This window comes from Drosophila serrata, unplaced genomic scaffold (assembly GCF_035046125.1).
Source record: "Drosophila serrata isolate PLE 108 unplaced genomic scaffold, ASM3504612v1 contig_160, whole genome shotgun sequence".
In the NCBI taxonomy this organism is placed as follows: Eukaryota; Metazoa; Arthropoda; class Insecta; order Diptera; family Drosophilidae; genus Drosophila; species Drosophila serrata.
This window is the reverse complement of record NW_028257058.1, coordinates 302,052-326,592: the sequence shown is the minus strand read 5'-3', so window position 1 is coordinate 326,592 and position 24,541 is coordinate 302,052. Positions and strand designations below refer to the sequence as shown.

The 24,541-nt window shown below is 34.0% G+C and overlaps 1 protein-coding gene and 1 long non-coding RNA gene across 6 annotated transcripts; both read left to right on the top strand.

Moving 5' to 3' along the window:
• The first annotated feature begins 6,553 nt into the window (after positions 1 to 6,553).
• On the top strand, positions 6,554 to 21,629 carry fd102C (forkhead domain 102C). 5 transcript variants are annotated; one of them, XM_020954282.2, is made up of 2 exons: positions 6,554 to 6,614; positions 19,038 to 21,629. In XM_020954282.2, exon 2 carries the CDS (start codon positions 19,113 to 19,115, stop codon positions 20,748 to 20,750), a length of 1,638 nt encoding a protein of 545 aa, XP_020809941.2. In that variant the 5' UTR covers positions 6,554 to 6,614; positions 19,038 to 19,112; the 3' UTR covers positions 20,751 to 21,629. The 5 variants fall into 5 exon arrangements, with proteins under 5 accessions (XP_020809941.2, XP_020809942.2, XP_086682529.1 ...); XM_020954283.2 differs by lacking the exon at positions 6,554 to 6,614 and adding an exon at positions 11,080 to 11,394; XM_086826403.1 differs by lacking the exon at positions 6,554 to 6,614 and adding an exon at positions 11,080 to 11,405.
• Positions 21,630 to 22,357: 728 nt separating this feature from the next.
• On the top strand, positions 22,358 to 23,444 carry LOC110185454 (uncharacterized). The gene is made up of 2 exons (XR_002319782.2): positions 22,358 to 22,595; positions 22,664 to 23,444. It is a non-coding gene; the product is annotated as an uncharacterized LOC110185454 (long non-coding RNA).
• The last annotated feature ends 1,097 nt before the right edge of the window (positions 23,445 to 24,541 follow it).

The window sequence follows — 24,541 nt, the reverse complement described above, 5'->3', positions numbered from 1 at the left end:
ATGTAAATAGTGCTGAAACTTTTTAGAACTTGACAACTTAACTTAACTTATTTTAATACATTTACCTGCTGATTGGAATTAGATAATAATTAATACAATCCAAATTATATAAATTTATTTGAAATATTTTATAAATTATATATGTATTTACGTTCAAAAACAATGAAGTAATGCATGCTTACATTTTATCCACCAATACGTATTAAATTTACAGTTTGACATTCACTGTCTTGCATTTTCCTATAATTATACCCTTGCAGGGTATTATATTTCAGTCAGAAGTTTGCAACCCACTGATGGAGACATTTCCGACAATATAAAGTTATCCTATCCGGCTCGTTCCGTTATATATACGAGTGAGAAAATAAAGAACACCAACTGTAAAATTTCATTGAGATAGCTTTAAAACTTAAAAAATATATAACTTATTCAGTTTTCAATCAAATGTAATATAGAGACATTTTATAAAATTCTAAACATTTTGTATACTGCAACTTCCTTTTATGAAAATCGGACGATTGTATTATATAGCGGCCATAAAAACAATTGTTAAATGCAGAAGAAAATCTAAAACTGTAAATCTATAACTGTAAATATAGTATAGGTGAATATAACGAAAGTAGGCATTGGCTCCCTGCTTGGCTTACATTTTCGCATTTAAAAAACTGTATTCAGAGTTGAACCAAAAAATGTATCGCCTAATTATCGACAAAACAAGTCCATTAAATGCGATCAGCTGTTATCGGATGGATGATGGATATGTAGCTCTATGGGAATCGGTGCTTCATAAATGGGAAAATCCCAGCTGTTTCACATGGATGACTGTGTGGAGAGGCAGTATAGAGTAACGGCATTAACTAACAATTTATAAGGAAAGATACATATATATTTATGTATTTTTAACTATGTTAAAATAAATCAAGTTGCAAATGCCAATTATTTTAAGAGTTTTTCGTCAACGGGAAACCATTCCAGTGCCAACGACTTTTGTTTTATTAACTATAGATGGATGGAGACTAACTATAGATGTTACCGCCCTTGCAGGTGCAAGGTAGTTTTGGGTTTTAATAATAAGTAGGGTGTAATATTATTTTATTCAGAAGTTTGCAACCCAGTGAAGGAGTCACCTCCGACCATATAAAACATACATATTCTGGAACAGCATCAACGGCAGAGACGATTTGAGGGATTTTGAGATATAGCCACTACATATTATTATACAGTTTTGCCTGAAAGTAGGCATTACTTCATTTATTTTATAACTTATAAATATATAATAAATATTTTATAAATTCCTAGTGATCGAAGCTTTATCTTCGGTGTGCCGAAGCTAGCTTCCTTTCTTTTTATATATTATAAAAAGAAATAAGGATGAAAATAATGAACAAATAATTTATGTTTTTATTATATAATTAATCTGGAGTCAAAAATTTAAAATTGCTACAAGTGAACGCTGTTTTTTAAATAAAAAAACGCCGAAAAGCCTTCGGTATCATCAGTGCGATAAATAACTAAATTACTTAAGAGGGCTGCCGAGACCTCACCACCGAACAAAAAAAAAATCTACCCTTATGTGTGAAAAACCTATAACCAGCTCTATTAAATAATATGTAGGTATTGAGTTTCACTTTGTGTGTTCACTTCAAAACACCATCTGTCGTCGAAATCCCTTTAATTATCAACACCAAAATATAGAGTGGCTTTAGAGAAATGTATTTAAATAGCCTAAGCGCAATCATTTAGGTACATATTTATATCGATCCTCTAAAATATTAATATTTTAAGTGCCTAAATTAAAATCCCAATATAATTAGAAGAATATTGGCTTACCAAACTGTGGAGGTTACGGTAACAAAAAATTATTAAATACTTTCGTTTTTAATTTTATGAAAATCAGAAAACTATACTAGCTATGATATTTTATTATTATTATTACTATTAACTTATTTTAAGAAGAATAAATATTTCTGTTCTCGGATGATTGAATACGGATGGATCGTCATCGTCAAAACCTATGTACTCCTTCGGCGTACCCATCGCATCAGTCCTGGATAAGGCCGGCGACCGAAATCCAATGGCATCCAAATTGATCCAGGATATCGATCGAAAGCCAAAAGCATCGAGATCTCTCAGATCGGCAAGGCGAGCAGTGGAGCTGTTCCATTTTGTCCTTTCTGGCCTATGTACATACATCTTTCTGGTTTTAATTTCTTTGCAAGGTACTCCACTTCTACAAATTAATATTATTGCCAAAACCCCGAAATATTACATTTCCCTTTGCTTATTTAAATACATTGTTTATTATATATTTGTTATTATTGTATTTTATTGTGCTCTATTAATTTATTTTAGAGAGAATAAAATAATTATTATTTCTGAATTCACTACTACAACTAATTAAAGTCAAAACTACTTTCAGAAAATAGAAGCTTTAATATCCCACAGGCGGTTTGTTCATGTAAATACTGAGGAATATTAATAACAATAATGATTTCTACAAGTGCATTGTGTATATGCATGTTCTGTAAAGTAGCTTAACAAGTTTCAATGGCTTCTTTATTCCCCAATGGGATTTATTTTCCTGTAACTGGATTAATACCCTCAGAAGAGTACAGCTTAGGCGGTAACCTGGGCTTGAGCCTGCGTATAATTGTTTATTGCTAGACATCAGGACACACGACACCGGTATACCAGAAAAAACGTAGCATTTAAAGTTACCCTTACGCCCTCGTACCCCCCACAACTTCGTTCGATGTTCCATTTATTTCATTAGTGTCCGTCCTATTTGATGCCCCCTTTATTCACAAATCGCTCAGTTAGAGCTTGGGCCTTATTGTTGGTGTTATCCTTGCTTGACTGACGGTGTTGCTCCGTTACTGTTTGAAATTATACATTTTTGTGGTTGCTTCCTGCGGAGCGTGCGTCTTGGGATTAGCCGCTCCTTTTGTGCTTTGAGTGTCCCAAAAGCCATGCTTTCGCCATGTTTAAATACCGTTTAACAATTTCCCGTCGGCCAACATCCTAGTGCCTCTTGCTCCCGGCCAAATAGCAAATAAGCAAGAGCAAGAAAAAAGGGCTGGCAATGCTGTTCATTGTATCCGATTTCTCGGTAACGAATTGGGTACATTTCTATTGTTAGTTTACTGTAAGCTCCTTGGGGAGATGCTGATTACCAGACAATTTGCACGCATTATACAGGCAAGTTCGGAGTTTATAACTTGGAGTCATCACAAAATTAATCAGTGGAGGATAGCATCGAGAGATGCGAAAAAACTTTCTGATAAAGCTTGCCGACTGTCAATACGATCCTCCGCCCTTCTGGCACACTACATATGTACATACAAATGTAGGTCAAGTCCACTAAATTCTAATCGAAATACTTGTAGATACGTAAACAGAAAGAAAAATATACAAAAAGGGAAGCTAACTTCGGTAAGCCGAAGTTTGTAAACCCTTGCACATTAGAATTCGATCATTAATAATTAATACAATATAAATTATATACATTTCTGTTAAATATCAAGGAAGTAATTCCCACTTTGCAGTCACCTATATTTATTTTATTTATAGTTGTACAGGGTCAGTTTTACATTCACAGTTTTGCATTTTCCCCTATATAGTAGTTCGATTTTCATAAAATTTAACCCGAATTTCTAGAACAATACAAAATGCAGTACAAATTTGAGATATAAGTTTGATGAAAATTTGTTGCAAACTGAAGAGGTTATCATTTTTTTCTTCGAAAAATTTTCCGATCGTTCCTATGGTAACTATATGCTATAATCGTCCGATCCGGCCCGTTCCCACATATATGTATACCAGTGAGAGTAGAAGACGGACATGGTTAGATCGACCCGGCTGTTGATCCTGATCAAGATCCTTCACTGCGTTGCAAGCTTCTGACTGAAATTATAATACCCTACAAGGGTATTTAATTATTGAATTAGGATATATGAATTTTGTTTTAACTTTTTTTACATTATTACAAAATTATTATCAAGCACTTTAGAACTTTAATTATTTTTGGAGGGCAAATGTTGCGGTCATACTTACTTGGTTGAAACTTAAGACACGTTTGTCCCAAAACGATTCGCATGCGCCTCCCTTGGACAGCTCCCAGACGCCTTGATATTTTAGCAATCTGTTCACTAAAGAAAAAAACCGGGATATTGTTGCCAAATTTAAGCCCAAGTAGGCATGGTCAAGACCGGATTTGCTTGTTTTCAGTTCCAATTCCGAGTTTTCTTGATTCAATACCGCTAATCTTAAAAATGTTAACCCCAAAAATTCTTGATTTAATCCCGACCGTTCTTAGCTTTTGAATCCCAAATATTCTGGATTCAAATATGACTGTTCTTTAATGTTTTAGTACCGAAATTCTTTTTTAAGCCCCAAAATTGTTTAACAATTTTCTTGTAGATTTTCTACAACTTTAACCCCAAATTCGTTTAATTTAGATTTGTTGTGCCGACATTTTCTTAAATTTATATACTTACTTTGTTTTTTTTTTTTTTTTGATTAACATTAATTTTAATTATGCTTTGTCAAATATCTGTATTAATATTTAACATATTTATGAGTTTTTTGTTGTTTCTTGCATGTGTTATTGCGAACATTAATAAGTACCGGCAACCGCAACCTAATGCCAGGGATGTTAGAATGAGTTGGGAATCATATAAACACACGTGAGATATTTAAATTCATTTTATTCCCGATGTGGGCCTAATTTGACGATTTAACCCGAATCGTACTTGAAAATTTTAAGGCGCCACATCGATAAAATCAAGCCAAATATTCTTGATTTTTTCAAATATTTTGTTTTTGGGTGTAATACCTGTACACGGAACTCGGATGATTGAATACGGATGGATCGCTGTCCTGTTCACGTCATCGTCAAAACCTATGTACTCCTTCGGCGTACCCATCGCATTAGTCCTGGATAAGGTTGGCGACCGAAATCCAATGGCATCCAAAATGATCCAGGATATCGTCGACCTGACAAATGTCTGGCATTTTATAATCCGTGCCAAAAGCATCGAGATCTCTCAGATCGGCAAGGCGAGCTGTGGAGCTGTTCCATTTTGTCCTTTCTGGCCTATATGTTTCTGGTTTACATTTTCCTTCAAGGTTTCCCTCTTCGCTACAAATTAATATACAAATGTTTTTACTTATTTAATAATATTAACTGTATCAGCTCTTCTGAACTTCAAAATTCATATTTTCCGCACATTTTTGTTCATGGCGAGATCTATTTTTCAAAGTATGTATAGGAGCTTCAAGTGACAGCGAAAGGAAAATAATCGAGAACAGCCTGCTTTATTAAAATATTTGTTCTCTTTGCAAGCCACTTGGTTAAGAATCTCCTTACGCCATCCAACTTTGTAGTAATTAATCTTAGTGATGGGGACATTTCCGACCATATAAAGTACATATATTCTTAATCAGGATCAACAGCCGAGTCGATCTAGCCATGTCCGCCTGTCCGTGCGTCAGACTGTCCGTCTGTCTGCATGTTCTACGCAGCCTAGTTCCTCAGTTTTGAAACTATCTGAATGAAACTTTGCAGTTAGTCTTCTATATACTCTCACTCGTATATATGTCGGAACAGGCCCGATCGGACGACTATGTCATAAAGCTGCCATAACAACTTTTTAAATTTTTTAACAGATTTTTATATAATATGATATATAGCCATTTTGTATTATTCTAGAATTTCGGTTTTAATTTTATGAAAATCTGACGACTATATCATAAAGCTGTCATACAAACGATCGTTTGATATAGAGGAAAAGGCAAAACTGTAAATGTAAAACTTTAACTGTAAAACTGTAAATACGTTTTTTTTTTTAACATCAATTTATATAATTTATATTGTATTGACTTAAATTGACTTTATATTGTATTTAACTTAAAAATCTTATCTATAGAATTTTCATTTGATATTAAGTTTTTCCGTACTTGTATTAAGATTTCTTTAAGAATGCAACAAGTCTTAAATCAAGATTTTCGTTTCGTTATCAGTGCACAGTAACTTGTAATTATTATAATTACAATTTTCCAGTAACAGTTTTGCATTTTTTTCTACATATAACGAACGTTATATACTATTGAGTATATAGAAGACTAATTGCAAAGTTTCTTTCGGAAAGCTTTTGAAGACAGGAAGGCTAGTTTTGCGTAGAAGTTGAACGATGGGCAGACAGACAAACGGACAGGCAGACGAACGGACAGGCAGACGAACGGACAGGCGGACATGGCTAGATCGACTCGGCTGTTGATGCTGCTCAAGAATATATATACTTTACATAGTCGGAGGTGCCTCCTTCACTGCGTTGCGAACTTCTGACTGAAAGTATAACACCCTGCAAGGGTCTGAATAACAACTGAAGCACGATTTTGCGAAACAATAGACAGACAATTAGGCGGACGGGGCAGACCGAATAATTTGTATAATTTGGATAATACTAGTATAACTATTAATTGGTTTGAATATTTTTCCGATTCTATTGTTCCGATATATCAATCATAACATAGATTCGCATTTCAGTTGTATTTTGAATTCATTTCTTTTCCAAAACATTTGGCGTTCATATGTTTTTGTTGAGAGCAAACAGGTACGTGTTTAAGCGCATCTGCGCTCTTATAGATATTTTTAAGTAGTAGTAGATTCGAATCTATAAGCCTTCTTTCTAATTTTTTCACACCGCACGATGTGTACAATGAGATGAAAAAGGACTCTAGGTGATAATCGAAACGCATTTGAAAATTTGAGAAGTCATACCAAAAGAAGGTAGAGCCAATGGCAATTGCTGGTTTTGGTTTCTTTTCTGTTCCTGTTTCAATAAATCTTAGCTGAAACATTAAAGTCTGAGTGTTCCCTGAAAACCCTCTTACTTTCCTGGGGGAGTATACATCTTTCTTGAATTTTATATATCCTTACGGTGTATTTCAGTAAAGGCGTATATATTTATCTATATATACATATATTTATGTATATGACCATTGGGCCACAGATAGCATCGGTTCATGTTGTAATTAACTTCAAGTTAAAACCCCTACCAGAAACTAAATAAGTTTGCTGCTGCATTCAAAATTTAATAATCCCAATTTTATAAATCCCAATATAATTTTAATAAAAATAAAACACTAAAATCAATGTCATTTTTTTAAATAGCAGCATTCCTGTGCAGCGTTTAGGGCCTGTTTTGAAATTCCAACCTGCTAATAAGATCCATATGTTTTAAAGTTCAGAATTTTACCATTACCTCTTTATTTTCAAGACTTTAGAAGGCGGCAGTGGGCCTGGACTTGAAACAAGCTTGATATTCGTTTATTCGAGATGTCTTCTTTCAAAGGAATGGAATGGAATAAAAGGATATGGTAGCTCAGCCCGGAAGTTGATGCTACAAAAATATATTCACTTCTGAGTATGTTTTAAGGAGGTCTAAGGAGGTTGTACAAATTCTTTACATTTTCATTTTTGGGCTCAAAGCAAATGTTCTTCTTAATAAAAACTTTAATCTTGTCGACTTGAACACAAAATAATACTCTCTTCACCTTTTTGAGATTTTCCTAGATGCCTGGATTGAGAAAGTAGCCAAATAAACAAATAAACCACTTTGGTAGATTATTGTCAGCAATGCGATTAGGATTTAGGGTCAAAAATAATCCTCTATTGTCCGTTCCAACACAGGACTCTCATTCTAAGTACCAGATCGGGAAACCGTCAATATTTATCGTTTGTTTTTGACACCTATATTTCTTGAAAGTGTGAAACGATTTACTATTCTTTACCATCCTGAAAGATTCATTAGAAACAGTTAGACTCGCTTTTTATACTTTGTAGGGTATTTTAATTTTAGTCAGGGGTTTGTAACGCAGTGAAGGAGACATTGCCGACTTTGTTCTTGATCGACATAAACAGCCGAGTCGATTTAGAAATGGCCGTTTGTCCATCTGTCCGTCTGTCCGTTTCTACCCAATCAAGTCTCTCAGTTTTGAAGCTATGTTTTTATACCCTTGCAGGGTATTATAATTTCAGTCAGAAGTTTGCAACGCAGGGAAGGAGGCACCCCCGAACAAGTATATATATTCTTGATCAGGATCAATAGCCGAGTCGATCTAGCCATGTCCGTCTGTCCTTCTGTCCGTCTGTCCGTTTCTACGCAAACTAGTCTCTCAGTTTTGAAGCTATCCGAATGAAACTTTGCAGTTACTTTTCTATATTCTCGTATATAAGTCGGAACGCGCCGAAACAGGCGACAAACATTTTTCATATTTCAGAATTTTGGATTTAATTTCAGTACAATCGAACGACTCTAAATCATATAGCCTCTATAGAAATGATCGTAAAATGTAGAGTAAACTGAAAAACTATGAATGTAAAACTGTAAATATAATATGTAAAGGTTATTATAACGAAATTGTGTATTACTCCGATGTTTTTATACCCCTGCAGGGTATTATAATTTCAGTCAGAAGTTTGCAACGCAGGGAAGGCGGCACCCCCGAACATATAAAGTATATATATTCTTGATCAGGATCAATAGCCGAGTCGATCTAGCCATGTCCGTCTGTCCTTTTGTCCGTCTGTCCGTTTCTACGCAAACTAGTCTCTCAGTTTTGAAGCTATCTGAATGATTAGCCTTCTATATACTCTCACTCGTATATATGTCGGAACGGGCCGGATCGGACGACTATATCATATAGCTGCCATAGAAATGATCGGAAAATTTTTACAAAAAAAATGACAGAATTTAATCAAATTTGAGATATAGTAATTTCATATTATTCTACAATTTTGTGTAAAATTGTATTACTATCGGACTACTATATCATATAGGAACGAGTTACGAGAACGAGTTTTCAACAGATTTTCATCAAATTTGAGGTATATCAATTTTATATCAGTCTAAAAATTTTGTCAAATTTTATGAAAATCGGACGACTATATCATATAGGTGCCATACAAACGATCGTTAGATGTGGAGCAAAAATGCAAATCTGTGACTGTAAAACTGCAAATATAAAATGTAAAGGTGAATGAAATGAAAGCAGGTATTACTTCATTGTTTTTTAACACAAATATATATAATTTATATAAAAGTTCTATCTGCAATGGTATTTAAACTTCGGTGAGCCGAAGTTAGCTTCCTTTCTTGTTTAACATATATTTATTATTATTATATAGTTTATATATTTATACATAAATATATTATTAAATACATAGTTTATTACATTAATAATTATCGAAAGTACTTATGCAAGGATGTACAAACTTCGGCGTGCAGAAGTAAGTTTCTTTTCTGGTTATTATCAGTGTAAAAAATTACAACACATAAGTTGTTAACAGATTTTAAAACATTTATTGATATCATATAAATTTGGTTTTAACATTTACCTCTACACATTATATTTACAGTTTTAAAATTACACTTTTACATTAAGTTTTATATATTCTAATCGTTTCTGTAACAGCTATATGGTATAATCCTCCGATTTGCATAAAATAATACCAAAGTTCTGTAGTCATAATTAAATAAAAGTTTATGAAACAAAACTAAAACTGTTAAAAACAGCAAAATAAATTTACCAAATAAAAAATATGATTTTTTGATCATCATCAACAGCCGAGTGGATTTAGACATGTGTGTCTGTCCCTTTATTTGTTTTATTTTTTTTTATGAGAATCGGATTAATATATTATATAGTTGTCATAGGAACGGTCGGGAAATTAATGAAATTTAAAATTATAGCTTTTCCCGTTTTCAGCATATTTTCATTAAATTGGAGACAACGTTTTTTAGAATATTCCAGCTATTGGTTTTAATATTAGGATTATTATTAGGATTATATTAGCTGCCATAGAACCTAACACAAATATATATAATTTATATTGCATTAATTATTATTGATCGAATTGCAATCTGCAAGGGTATACAAACTTCGGCGTGACGAAGTAAGCTTTCTTTCTTGTTTTAAGGTCATTAATTTTTTTAAATCTCAGAACAGGTTCAATAAAATTCAATACAAAAATAATATAAATAAATAATATGATATATTTGTATATATATCCTGTCGGTGTTTATAAACAATTGTACGACTTTAAAGGTTAATCTTTCTTCGAATCTTAATTAATGTTATAATTCAGGAACGGTCGGGAAATTAATGAAATTTAAAATTATAGCTTTTCCCGTTTTCAGCATATTTTCATTAAATTGGAGACAACGTTTTTTAGAATATTCAAGACTATTGGTTTTAATATTAGGATTATTATTAGGATTATATTAGCTGCCATAGAAACTAACACAAATATATATAATTTATATTGTATTAATTATTATTGATCGAATTGCAATCTGCAAGGGTATACAAACTTCGGCGTGACGAAGTAAGCTTTCTTTCTTGTTTTAAGGTCATTAATTTTTTTAAATCTCAGAACAGGTTCAATAAAATTCAATACAAAAATAATATAAATAAATAGTATGATATATTTGTATATATATCCTGTCGGTGTTTATAAACAATTGTACGACTTTAAAGGTTAATCTTTCTTCGAATCTTAATTAATGTTATAATTCAGGAACGGTTTGATAAAAGCATGGTAATTAAGACATTATCAAACCCTGTCTTCTAAACGCAATCTGAATGATCTTTTATTGATTAGTTAAAAACACATACAGATTATATGTGCACCTTTATTTCTATAGAAACTACGTATAATAATGAAGTTTGTACGGACGTTTGTGTATGCACCGCACTCTCGGCTTCCAGTTAATGGTATTTTTCCTTGGTGGGAAGAAAAATGCGAGTGCTAGAAGATGATGGGTAATGTGTAATTGCTTGAACGTCTGGAAAACCTGTTCCTTATGGACAGCCAAGGGTGGAAGAGGAATGGCTATATAGCTCGCGTCGAAGCAGGCAAGAGCAATGGCCAATTACAGTTATGCCACCCTCTGCTTTTTGAACTGTGGAATTCAGTGTGACCAATGGGATACGCTGAATTCCAGAGGAAAGGGCGTGGCCTGTAAAGAAACCGGGTTTACACCCAGTTTATACCCCACAAGTCCTCATCAATCTGCCATTTTCAGACAGAAAAACACAGAAATAGTTCGAGCACCGCAACGCGTAGACGCATCGCGTTCTTTATATGTTATTTCGGTAGATAAAAACAATCAGCCTTGGATTATAAATATAAATATATATATAAATAAATAAATAAAAAAATCTATAAATATGAAGAACATAATGTTATAATTGTGAGAATAAAGAAAAATAAATTATGCTAATATATGAAAACTTCAAAGTGCAATACATATTATCAGTGACAGTGATTAATCAATTATATCGCCTATTGATATGTTCTATATCCGGTATAGCGTATATAAAAACTTAGTAAGTTTAAGGTAAAAACAGCCCCACACAAATAGATATCTTAAGAAGTGTATTGGTTGTTAATTAAAAATCTTCCTTCTTATACCCTTACAGGGGGTTAAAGTTTTATTCAGAAGCTTGCAACGCAGTAAGGGAGTCATCTCCGACCATATAAAGTATAAATATTCTTGATCAGCATCATCAGCCGAGTTGATCTAGCCATGTCCATCTGTCCGTTTGTCCGTCTGTCTGTCCGTGCATCCGTCCGCTTCTACGCAAATTAGTCTCTCAGTTTTGAAGCTATCTAAATTATACTTTGCAGTTAGTCTTCCATATACATACCTGTATATAAATATGTCGGAATCGGCCGGATCATACTTTATCATATAGCTGCCATAGAAACAATCGGAAAAATTTTAGAAAAAAATTTTAACTTTTCAAGTTTTCAATAAATTTTCATTAAATTTGAGATATAGATGTTAAATAAATTTTATTTCCGATTTTCATAAAATTAAAAAAGAAATTCTAGAATAATACAAAATGGCTAAATCTCAAAGTAAATATGCAAAACTGTCGAGAGTTGGAAAAGTTCGATTTTTTTGTTCTATATATGATATATGTTATAGTCGTCCGATCCGTCCCGTTCTGACTTATATATAGGAGTGAGAGTATATAGAATACCAATCGGATAGACGGACATGGCTAAATCTACTGGGCTGTTGATGTTGATCAAGAATATATATACTTTATATGGCCAGAGATGATTTTATCACTGCTTCTACAAATTGGTTTTTAATGTTATATGTAGAAATCGGCTCTCTATATCTTATAGCTTTTAAAGTTTCAACTTCCAAAAAACCGACACAGTTTAGGATTTCCTAGACCTGTTCAAGATTTCACATCCGGAAAACCCCCTCGGACACGGATTTCCCACTGTTAAGTATCTTATAATTCCCGGGTGAAACCGCATGGAAACTTTCAGCCTGCCATTCGGTTGGATCCAGAAGATAAGAAAAAAATTATTTTTAACAAGAAAAGAAGGTAACTTGTATGGCAGCTATTATAATTTTAGTCAAAAGTTTGCAACGCAGTGATGGAGACATTTCCGACCGTATAAAGTATACATAGTCTTGATCAGGATCAACAACCGAATCGATCTAGCCATGTCCGTCTGTCCTTCTATCCGTTTCTACGCAAATCTTCAGGTTTGAAGCACTCTCAATGAAACTTTGCAGTTAGTACTCTATATACTCTCACTCTTATATATGTCGGAACGGACGACTATATCATATAGCTGCCATACAAACGATCGGAATTGAAATTTTCAATTTTTAACAGTTTTTCATACAATTTGAGATATAGCCATTTTATGTTATTCTTGAATTTAGTTTTAATTTTATGAAAATCGGGCAACTATATCATTTAGCTCCCGTACAAACGATCGTTAGATATAGAGAAAAACGCAAAACTGTAACTGTAAAACTGTGAATATGTTTTTTTGACATACATTTATATAATTTACATTGTATTGAAGTTCGTTTTTTTCTTGTTTATCTTTTATTTACCAACAATGGCTGTATTTAAATTTCCAAGCTTTGGTACCGACTGCTTTTTTAAGTAATGACAAAAGGAAAACTAATGGGATTGCGAACGATACACAAAAAGCGTAGGTGATAGCAACTAAAAAAAGAACATTAACTCAATGCATTGCTTATCTCTCTTTATAGTTTCTTGTTCATTTATTTTTGGTAAAAATATTTGTATACCAGAATTTAATCAAAAAACAAATATGTAATATATAAGAACGAAAAGCAAACCCAGCATTCATTCAAACTCGCGAACAAAGGAAAAATCGTACCCGTGAGTTTCGGTTCAAATGTCTCAAAATAAAATCAAAAATATGGTTAAATTGAGTAATTTCTTTAAATTTACACATTCTTTTAACAGTATACATTAGAGTATCACAAGTTTATAGACTTTTATTTTTAGCATCCTGTTGACCTTTTCCAGAATATATGACTAATTAAACTTGAAAAATGTAACTAAGAAATGAGGAGGGAAGAATCACCTTTATTGAAAACAATCAAGATATTGCCAGGGGTTATACTGTAAGGGTGACAGAGTGGCATAAGCTTTTCAATACTTTTTGACAAACATTTCCAGCACTGCTCCCGAAGACAGATGATTGCATACTTTTGATTTTTAGCAATGAATAATTACTCCGTTAACATTCTTAGGTCGGAAACTAGAGCGGGCCAAAAATGTATAAGCCCCATATTACGAAAAGAAAAGAAGTATAGATGAATGTATTAAAAGTAGAAAAGATATCGTTATTTATTGACACAAATATATATAAGTAACATTGTATTAATTATTTGATCGAATTGCAATCTGCAAGAACACTTCGGTGTGCCTTTTCTTCCATTCTTGTCATAATAGTAAAACCAAATCTTCAATTATAGCTTGGAGACTAGTTTTCGGAAAATCGGACAGATGGTCGGACAGGCTAGGTCGACTAGGCTGTTGATGCTGATCAATAATTAATATAAAACAAATATGTATTATAATATGCAAAATTTTACATTCACAGCTTCGAACTTTCCGCTACATTTAACTACCGTTTCTATATACGTGTAGATATATTAACTAATCAGACTAACTCATCAGATAACTCTTAATGAGAGAGAGACACTCTTTGGTGTAGCAATGGACACACGGACATGGCTAGATTGACTCGGCTGTTGATGCTGATCAGATTATGTATACTTTATACCTTAAATTCTGACTTAAATTATAATACCATGTAAGGGTATAACATGAACCTAACTTTGGCACACGGAAAGAGAGAGCGAGATTATAGAAGAGGCAAGAAGAACGAGAAGACAATAATAAATCAAGGTGTTTTTGACTGATTATCTCTCGCTCTCTCTTGCATTTTCTGTACAAAATAATTGATCCTGCCGTCAATTACATACTTAATAATTTGCGGAAAAGTCGAACCCTGGCGTTCAGAAGAGCAGATGCAGTTCTTCTAATTTAATTGCTAGAACCCAGTGCAATTCTGTGGGATTTGGGCATTAAAATTTATTTGCATTGAACACACCTGGGAGAATGAAAATAAAATCAGAATGCCGTAGGCCATCAAGAATAAATTAAATTAAATTATCATATGATATTGACCCTATGTGTTTGCCGAGGTGTGCATAGGTATAGCCACTGGTGTTAACTATTCCACCTTTGTCTATATCCAATCATCAGAGTTTCTTGTACAGGTACTCCAGATTTCTGTCATGTTTGTACTTCCGCCAATGGTTGTCAGCAAAGTACCTCATCATTTGCCTTCTAAAAATACCGAAGGATTTAAAGAATATACCTGTTGTACTATCTTATGTAATCGTTGTTATTTTAAATTACTGAACCTTTAATTTGCCAAGAATTTATTAATACGAACTCCGTAGCCAGCTGGCTTTTCAGTAATTTAGCCGATAGTTTCAGGTCTTCGATTATTGCTCACACTGTGTCATGGAGGTAATTTTATAAAATTATTGCTAAAACAAGAAAGAAAGTAAACTTCGGCACACCGAAGTTTGTATACTCTTGCACATAATTAATAATTAATACAATATTAGTTTTACATATTTACCGATTCGATTTTCGATTTTCACCGATATATTAAGCATTCTTCTTCTAAAAATAAAAATAAAAACAAACAAAAAATTCAAATTAACTGTTTTCCAGATAAGGTAAAAACATGTTGAAAAACAGCGAAGTTATAATTATTGTTGTATTAATTTCCTGAAATATGGAAAATATATTTTCATAAAATTAAAACTGAAATCGGTTGATAACTGAAAAAGTTATACATTTTTTTTCTGATTCTGATTTAATTTTAGAAAATTGGACGAATGTATCACATAGCTGAATTTCTATGTCAGTCGTCGTTGAATGTAGGGAAAAATGCAAAACTGTGAATGTAAAACTTTTAATATAATATGTATAGGTGAATGGAATTAAAGCACGCTTTACTTCATTGTTTTAAACATAAATATATATAATTAATATTGTATTATTGAAAACTTCGGCGTGCCGAAGTAAGCTTCCTTTCTAGTTTTATTTCAACTTCAAAAGGTAACAAGAAAGGAACCTAACTTCGGCACGCCGAAGCTTATATACCCTTGCAGATAGAACTTCTATAACTAGGAATCCATATAATATAAATGATATATATTTATGTTAAAAAACAATGAAGTAATACCTACTTTCATATCATTCACCTATACATATTTTATTTGCAGTTTTACAGTCACAGATTTGCATTTTTGCTCCACATCTAACGATCGTTTGTATGGCACCTATATGATATAGTCGTCCGATTTTCATAAAATTTGACACAAATTTTAAGACTGATATAAAATTGATATACCCCAAATTTGATGAAAATCTGTTGAAAACTGAAAATGTTATAATTTTTAATTTTATTAAATTCTCGATCGTTCCTATGGGAGCTATATGATATAGTAGTCTGATTTTCATAAAATCGTACACAGAAATGTAGATTAATATGAAATGGCTATATGTCAAATTTGATTAAATTCTGTTGAAAACTGAAAATGTTATAATTTTTTTTGTAAAAGTTTTCCGATCATTTCTATGGCAGCTATATCATATAGTCGTCCGATCCGGCTCGTTTCGACATACAAAGGTAGTCAAAAGTATTTACACTTCGACCATTTTCATAGCCAAATTTCTTTTAGTTGTTATTCTTGTTGTTGTTGACCGTTTTCCCTGAAATTTTCTTTATTGCGTAGATTGATCTATGCAGATCCGAGCCAAAAATGAATTCGAAAGTTAACGGTTCATAGAAAAGTGCTATAAGTAAAAGAATAGATGTACTTACAGTGTAATATTTACACATAATTTGTTTTCATCTTAATTTTAATGCCATTAAAATTGAATAATTTTTTTTTGTGACAATCTCATAATTTACTTTATTAATAGTTAAAAAAAATTTGCTAAGGTATTGATGAAGGCTTGGAATTGAGTTTTTTAAGCTTCAGTCGAATCCCGATAATTCGTACTCCGCTAAATCGAAAATTGCGATAATTCGTAAAAAATTCTGTCCCCTTAAAAAAACTCGTTAATTCGTAAAAATTCCATACATTTTGGTCCCCTCGTTAATTCGTAGTATTTGGCGCAACGCAAAGAATATTGAACCTCTTGTAAATCGTAATTTTGTTTCGAAACCTCTTATAAATCGTAATGCGATGCGAAATATTTTGTAGTTAAAGCGACGTTAGATTTTGCAGACATCAGAAAGGAGAAGAAATTTTATAGAATTTACAAACCAGAGCATTAATTCCTCAACTTAAACATTATTTTTCGATTCATGATGTGCCAAATAGTGTGTTTGACAACCTAATAGGTTTAGAAAACGCAATGGAAAAAATAAAAGAAAAAAACACGAAGCAATCAAAAATTACCAATTATTTAAAAAGCTTGAATTTTCGTTTTTAATAATTTAATATTTCTGCTTCATTTTGTTTGTTAATTTTTTGTTTAATTTTCCTTTAATTTGAAAAACTTACAAATGAATATACATATTTATTATGTTTGTTTAATTTTAATAAAGTTTACATATGTAAACATGATGTGAAATGTAAAAACCCCGTTTATTCGACTCTTTCATTTTTGAGCCCCTTTAAATAGAAATCTCAATAAATTGAATTCCCGTCTAATTCGTAAAATTTATCCCGAATTATCGGGACTCGACTGTATATCCAAAATAAATAGACATATTTTCTTTTGCTTTTAATATTGTCCTATGAACCGTTATCTTTTGTTTTCGTTTTCTGCTTGTTTCTGAATAGATCAATTTATGCAATAAAAAAAATTTTATGGAAATCGGTCTACAAAAACAAGAATAATAACAAAAATAAGTTTGGCGGTGAAAATAATTGTTGTGTAAATTGTGTAAATACTTTTGACTACCCCTGTATATACGAGTGAGAGTATATAGAAGACAAACCGCAAAGTTTCATTCAAATAGCTTCAAGACAGAGAGACTAGTTTGCGTAGAAACGGACAGACGGACAAACGGACATGGCTAGATCGGCTCGGCTGTTGATCCTGATCAAGAATATATATTCTTTATATAGTCGGAGGTGCCTCCTTCACTGCGTTGCAAACTTCTGACTGAAATTATTAAAACCTGGACAAATATCTGTGGTATCTAAGCATATATTATTTCCAAATTGAAACCTGTTTACATTCCTTTTATGAAAAATTATATTCGGTACCATTGGGATGCGTTAATAATAATTCAAACACAGGCTTTTTGGTCGCAGCTATTATTTTTTCCACGACTGTATAATAAATAGAATTTCTTATTCTTTTTTTTATTAGGATTTATACTTCTCCCTTACCTACACTTAAAGCGAATTACTCGCTGTGGGTGGCCCACGCTGGTATAGTTATTGATATATTCGACATATTCAATATTTATGTTAATGATCACTTGACGCCACCACTCCCGAAGTGATGATGGTTGCTGTTTTTTCCCCTTCCCTTTCCGATATAATAAAAACACTCTTAAGACTTTAAGTGGATATAAATACACAAGCTTGGACTTTGTAGAGCAGCAGTGTGTGATGTTATAGAAGGGTTCGGTTTTAGGCGGGGCATGGCAGACAAAAAAAATATAACAATAAAGGAAAGTTCGGCGTGCTGAAGTTTGTATACCCTTGCAGATTTATTAGGATTTTGACTTCTTTCTTACTTACACCTAAAGCGAATTACGCGCTGTGGTTGGTTTGTTAACCTTAGCAGATTGCAATTACATCATTAATAATAAATACAAAATACATTATATAAATTTCTGTTAAAAAAAATTAGGTAAATTTGGTATTTTTATTTCATTCACCAATACATATTATTTGATATAGCCGTCAAATTTGTATACAACTTTATCCGAAATTCTAAAAAAATTTAAAAAAAAGGATACATCTGAAAAGATAAACATGTTTTGATAAGCTCAATTTTTGTATACCCTTGCAGGGTATTATAATTTCAGTCAGAAGTTTGCAACGCAATGAAGGAGTCACTCCAACCATATTAAGTATAAATATTCTTGATTAGGATCAACAGCCGAGTCGATCCAGTCATGTCCGTATGTCCGTCTGTCTGTCCGTTGCTACGCAAACTACTCTCTCAGTTTGAATGCATAAATGTTTGAATGTATAAATGTCGGAACGGGATGGAACGGACGAATGTATCAATTGCGATGGGAACATTTTTGGAAAACAAATATATAAGTTACAGTTTTCAACATAATTTTATCTTATTTGAGATAAACCAATTTATTATTAGTTAAGATTTTGGGGAATATTTTCTGAAAATCGGACTACTATATCTTATAGTTGCTAACGAAACGAACGGTTAACGTAGAGGAAACTGTAAAAATGGTGAAAGTAAAAGAGTAACTGTATTGCTAATATAATTTGTATACATATGTAAATAGAATGACCTTACATGGTTGTTTTTTAAATAAAAAGAACAAGGAAGAAAAGACTTCCTCTACCTTAAATTAATTATAACTAAATGATGTGTGAATTATAATGTAGATGCTTGCTTATAATACTTATTTAGAAATTTATCTCTTTCCACAGGGTGTTTTCTTAAACAATGGCGTACTAGGAAAGATGGGATATGCTACATTTATCCGCATTGAATGACTCATCGGAATGGCTCATACAGATTTAAGTGCTTCGCAGGCCACGAGCACGGGTTCCGATCAAGATCTTGGAACATCATCAGAGAGTGTATCAAAGCAGGTCCTGTCCAGTATCTATCCGTCACATGGAATACACCCGAGAAATGCTACTTCAATGGCCTTGGAGCAATACCGACTGCAGCTCTACAACTATGCCTTGAATATCGAACGCTTTAGGTGTCCCCAGTACGTGACCGGAGGAACTAATGGTGTGAGTGCTTCATGGGTACACCTGACCCCCTACGGGCATAGCTCCAATGCCGGATCTGGTCCGAGTTCTGCTAATAGCCCAGCAATCAATAGAATGTCCGCATTATCGACAACTTTCTCGCTTTTTCCACAAACCCAGCATCGTATTTTTCAACCGGAAGAACCCAAGCCCCAGCATAGTTATATAGGACTGATAGCCATGGCTATTTTAAGTTCAACCGACATAAAGCTGGTCTTGTCCGATATATATCAATATATTCTGGACAATTATCCATATTTTCGAAGTCGTGGTCCTGGCTGGCGCAACTCCATTCGCCATAATCTCTCACTCAATGATTGCTTCATAAAATCGGGGAGGAGTGCCAATGGGAAGGGACATTATTGGGCTATACATCCTGCTAATATGGATGATTTCCGTAAGGGTGATTTTCGGCGTCGCAAGGCCCAGCGTAAGGTGAGAAAACATATGGGTTTATCGGTGGATGATGCTAGTACGGGGTCACCAAGTCCACCGCCGTTGGATCTCACCACACCGCCGCCTTCCTCTGGCAGCTCCACCTTGGGACTGGGTTATGCTCCATACCATCATCATCAGCAGTATATAGGACAGTTCTTCAATAGAAATTCGGCGGTGGTACCAACTGTTGCTCCCACATATCACTCGGATCCCTCCCTGCGACAACAGTCGTTCCTTAACCTCCAAGATCCATCGGTTCCCGTGACTCCCCAACATCAACATATTGCATTTATCAACTCCACAACGACGACAACAATAGCCAATATGTTTTCCCAAACCCGAAAGCGTCAGTTCGATGTGGCCTCCCTATTAGCACCCGATATAGTTTCCTCTGAAGATCAGGAACAGTTGGAGGAGTCGGAGCATCATCATACAGTGATTACAAAACAGACGATACATCGCGAAGTGGTTGTGGGCTTGGAACAGCAAACTGTTAACACCGACACCACCGACATTGATCCCGATGTGGATGTCGAAGTGGTTGACGAAGGAATCGATCACGATACGGATCTGGATCAGGAGCCGTTTCTAGAGCAGAAGAAAAAAAGAGAGTCAGCCATGAAGGAAATGTTTTCCGATAATATAACATACCTCAGTGATGATCCCGATCATGATCAAGATCCAGAACACAACTATTCAGCCAGGTCGTTGGCCGATAGCGGTAGCAGCCAACATGAGGAGTCGAGTTCTTTGGAAGAATGTCCCGTCATAGACCCCGTGCTACCAAACCCCGCCGCCTACATAGAACTTAACCAGGTCGATCCTCATATACTAAGTCGATATTATGGTACATATATGGCCGCAGCAGCGCGACGTGCCAGTTTAGAGGCATCCAAGGCGGTAAGGCCTCCAGCCAAACTCGAAATAGTCTCACAGAAGTAAAAAAAATGAAAACTAAACAAACATATAATGCTGATCTCCCAAATAATAGAGGAAAAGCCCCTGTAAGCGATCTTAAATTTTGTAACTAAAGAAAAACGCAAGAAATTAAACTCTATTGATTCCGTAAGAAACTGGCCTGTACAAGGCTAATTCGAAATCGATCGTATTCCATCAAGCACAAAATTTTGTGAACATGTATTTAAAAGAAGCATAAGGATATATTTTGAATTGGAACTTTCGAGTTCTAATTCTTATAAATTTGGGAATAAATGTGTCAACTGCTCTAATTTATGTGGTTTCATCTCCGAAAATCCACCTAAACCAAGAACAATAATTTGAATACAGAATAATAACGCAATTATCTTCTTTGGCAAGTTTCGATATATCATTCACAATATAGATGTATTCCTCATAAATATTTGAACATTCAAAAATCGGTTTGAATATCGGTCTTTTCGATAAATATCGATATTTTCAGCAATTTAATTTTCTGACTCAGTAGCGTTTAGTTTCCGAGCAGAGAGAAATGTAATTCCCAAATAACATATATATCATGCAAATTATACTAATATTTACGAGCTTGTGCTTAAAACTGACGACCCGAAACCCACCCTGGAATACGAATGATGAATACCTAAATCAAATATTTATTAATAATATAAATAATAAACAATAAGTCATAGTAGTGTTCTCTCTCGATATGTATTAATAATATGTTTTAATGACCATAATAATATGTTTTACTGACCATAACAAACAAATGTTAAATTATTGTTAAATTATATTAAACATGATGATGAATTCCAGATGTACAATACAAATAAGAATCAATTGTAAATGTGTCACTCTAATCTCAATAAAAAAATAAAATTTAAATAATTATTGTTGTAATATTACTAATAAAAAATAGGATCTCCACCTTATTACAACTTAACTAAAGCAAGGAGTATTTATCTAAAGTTTTAAAAAGTCAATAATATGCCTAGGAGAAAAACGTGTACACATGGGTTTCAAATGACGCATTGAGGAATAATTTGCTGAAAATGAAGATCAACTCGCAAACCAGAAGGCGTATTATATCATATAATTTCGTGGATGTCAAAAATACATAAAAAGCTAAGATATGCTAGATGACTTTTAAAATAAGCTATATTTCAAGCTATAACTAGATTGAAATTTTTCAAGCTTTTCTAGTTTCAAATATGCTAGAACTAGCTTATAATAAGCTAACCTGGCAACACTGATTATATGTGCCGCAATCGCGGACCAAAATCACAAAGTCTTAGAGATAATAGAGTACGAAAAAGGCAAATGCGTGTCCCTAAAACTAGCGTCGAACGCTCGCACCCCAGAACTAGGACGTGTTATAAAATTGTAGCGCATAGCAATAGATCGGCATTCAGTTACAATTAACTGATTCAGTTTTAATAGATCTATAAAAAATGGGAATTAGAAAGGGAAATAGTATGCTCGCCTATATATAAAAATGGTGTAAATTTGTGTAATTCTAACATCAGTTGAGAACGGCTGAACCAGGCAAATGTTTTCTTTGGTAAAAAATGTTGGAAAACTTTCCTAAAATTTCTTTAAAGCCTCAGCAGCCTGCTATTAGACGATCAAACACTGAACGACAAAGGAATGTTCATAATAATCAAACACAAGATTAACGTGCCGAACAAATTGCTTTGATGCGGGACCAATATGCACAGGTTCGCCCTGCAGAAGAGCCAAACTTTTGCTAGAAGAAGACAAGCTGTGAATTTAGACTCAAATCTCGCTTGCATAACAATTACGATTCTACAATCGACTCAGCTGAAGTTAGTTTCTATTGGATACTGATGTAAGGTAAAATTTCCCAAATTGACCATCGAGCGGGCGCTTTGTTACCACCATCAACTAACCAAGATCATGAGTTCTTTCATATCCGTTTTGTTCGTGATTCAGAAGTTGAACTAAATCAATGCCAAATTCTTCTGTATGAGCATAATGAATTGGACAGATTGTTTACATTCGCATTAGATACCATGCATTCCGACGACCACAAAATCATTATCAGATCAGACAAAATTTACATTTTATAATGGCCAATTCTATGACAGGATTGCTTATCATTTCTCTTTCATTCCACAATAAGTTTAAATTTATGTTTAAGGAAAAAAAACGAATGAGGTCAGCTTAATGAATTTTTAAGCGTTTAGATTGATTATTTGGCAAAATGTTGACAATCATTTCTTAGACCGGATAGTCTCAATTTTAAGCAGGCGATCAGACACTTGCGCAATGCCAATGCTACTAATCTCGGTCGTTTAACATTCTTCCAGCTACTAATGTTTGAAGCCCTCGTCATATACATACATAAGAACGCTCAAGATGCCATGAATTACGGATTTATTCACCACTTTCACGTGCAGTACGAGATGGCCAGAAATTTCGAATCTGCGATTGACATGACATTAATGCCCGAGTATTCAAATATAAGATGAGAAAACTTAAGGATTAGATCTTTAAGCAAAGGATCGTTTAACGGAGTTCCCTGTTGGATGTTCTCAATTGAATGGCGTAGTTTACCGCACGCTTTGGATGCTCTACAAGATCCGGCCTGATAAATTATCTGCGTTTTGTTATCACTCTGGGATTATATAAAACATTGATTAGGGACGAGACGAAGATCGTCGCGCCCTCATGTTTATTATATTTTAGATTCTTTCCATTATTTTATTCTATTTAGACTTTTTATACAGACTGCCGAAATTAAACAGAAATTAATGTAGGCGGTATATTGATCTTTTTCCTAGATCGCAGATGTTATAGAATTTTATCGCTCTCCCTTCTAAAAACCTAGTATAACATTTTCGACCTAGCACCATCGGATTGCTCTATTACTCCCAACCTTACTTAGTTGTTTAATTTGATGCCAAACTAAATTGTTGCTTTTCCCTACATTGCTGTTTTCTTGACCTGGCTTACTTGAACGCTTACGATTTTGCATCGGACTGCGTCGGACGAGGACGATTGGGACCCTTGGCGCTTTTTAAACATTTGTCACACGCTGGTTTCTAAATATTATGGGCTCCGTAGCCGTAGGAAAATATCCTTCGTTACCCATCAAAGTCTTGGAACCTATGTCCTTCTTTTTTGCAGTTCCAACATATGAGTGCGATGGCTCCAATTTCCTCCTCATCCTCAATCTCGGAGAACTCCGTAGCATCTTTGGAATGGAAGTCCTCCACCACTTCGGCAACTTGTTTCTAAAAAAGGTACAAACTTCTGGTAAGAAAAATTACGCCCTACGTCCCCCAGAAAGCTTTCCCGCTTTCAACAGACTTCCCTCAACTGCTTGACTTAGCCTATTTCAATATTTAGCAACTCGTGGTTGCACTGCCCGTGGCCAGAGATTTTCTGCATAAACGGCACTCTGCCTCGGCCCCAACTTCTCTATTAGAATCCGCCATAATTTACGTCAGAAAACCTTCTGTACACACGACAAAATGCAAGCCCTAAAACTTAAGTATCTGACAAATAAACAACGAAGGAAGCGAATGAAACAAGACGAACTGAGGATAATCAACTCTCCCTACTTTCTGACCTGCCTAAACTAATTCTCACGCAAAAGCTTCTATCTTGCTGCAACAGCGGTCACCAATCGGATAGGCAAACAGCTGATCGACGGTTTTGTGTCGGCACAGAGATTTGAGAAAAAAGTTCCTCGGCTGAAAGGGAGTACTAAACAAAACAAAATTGGCGTCTTATTTACCATGAAAATGTTTATGAAGTAATAAATAAATTGAGAA

Excerpts from the sequence above, each read along its gene's own strand:
- fd102C (XM_020954282.2), top strand. The coding sequence starts at position 19,113 with ATGGCTCATACAGATTTAAGTGCTTCGCAGGCCACGAGCACGGGTTCC.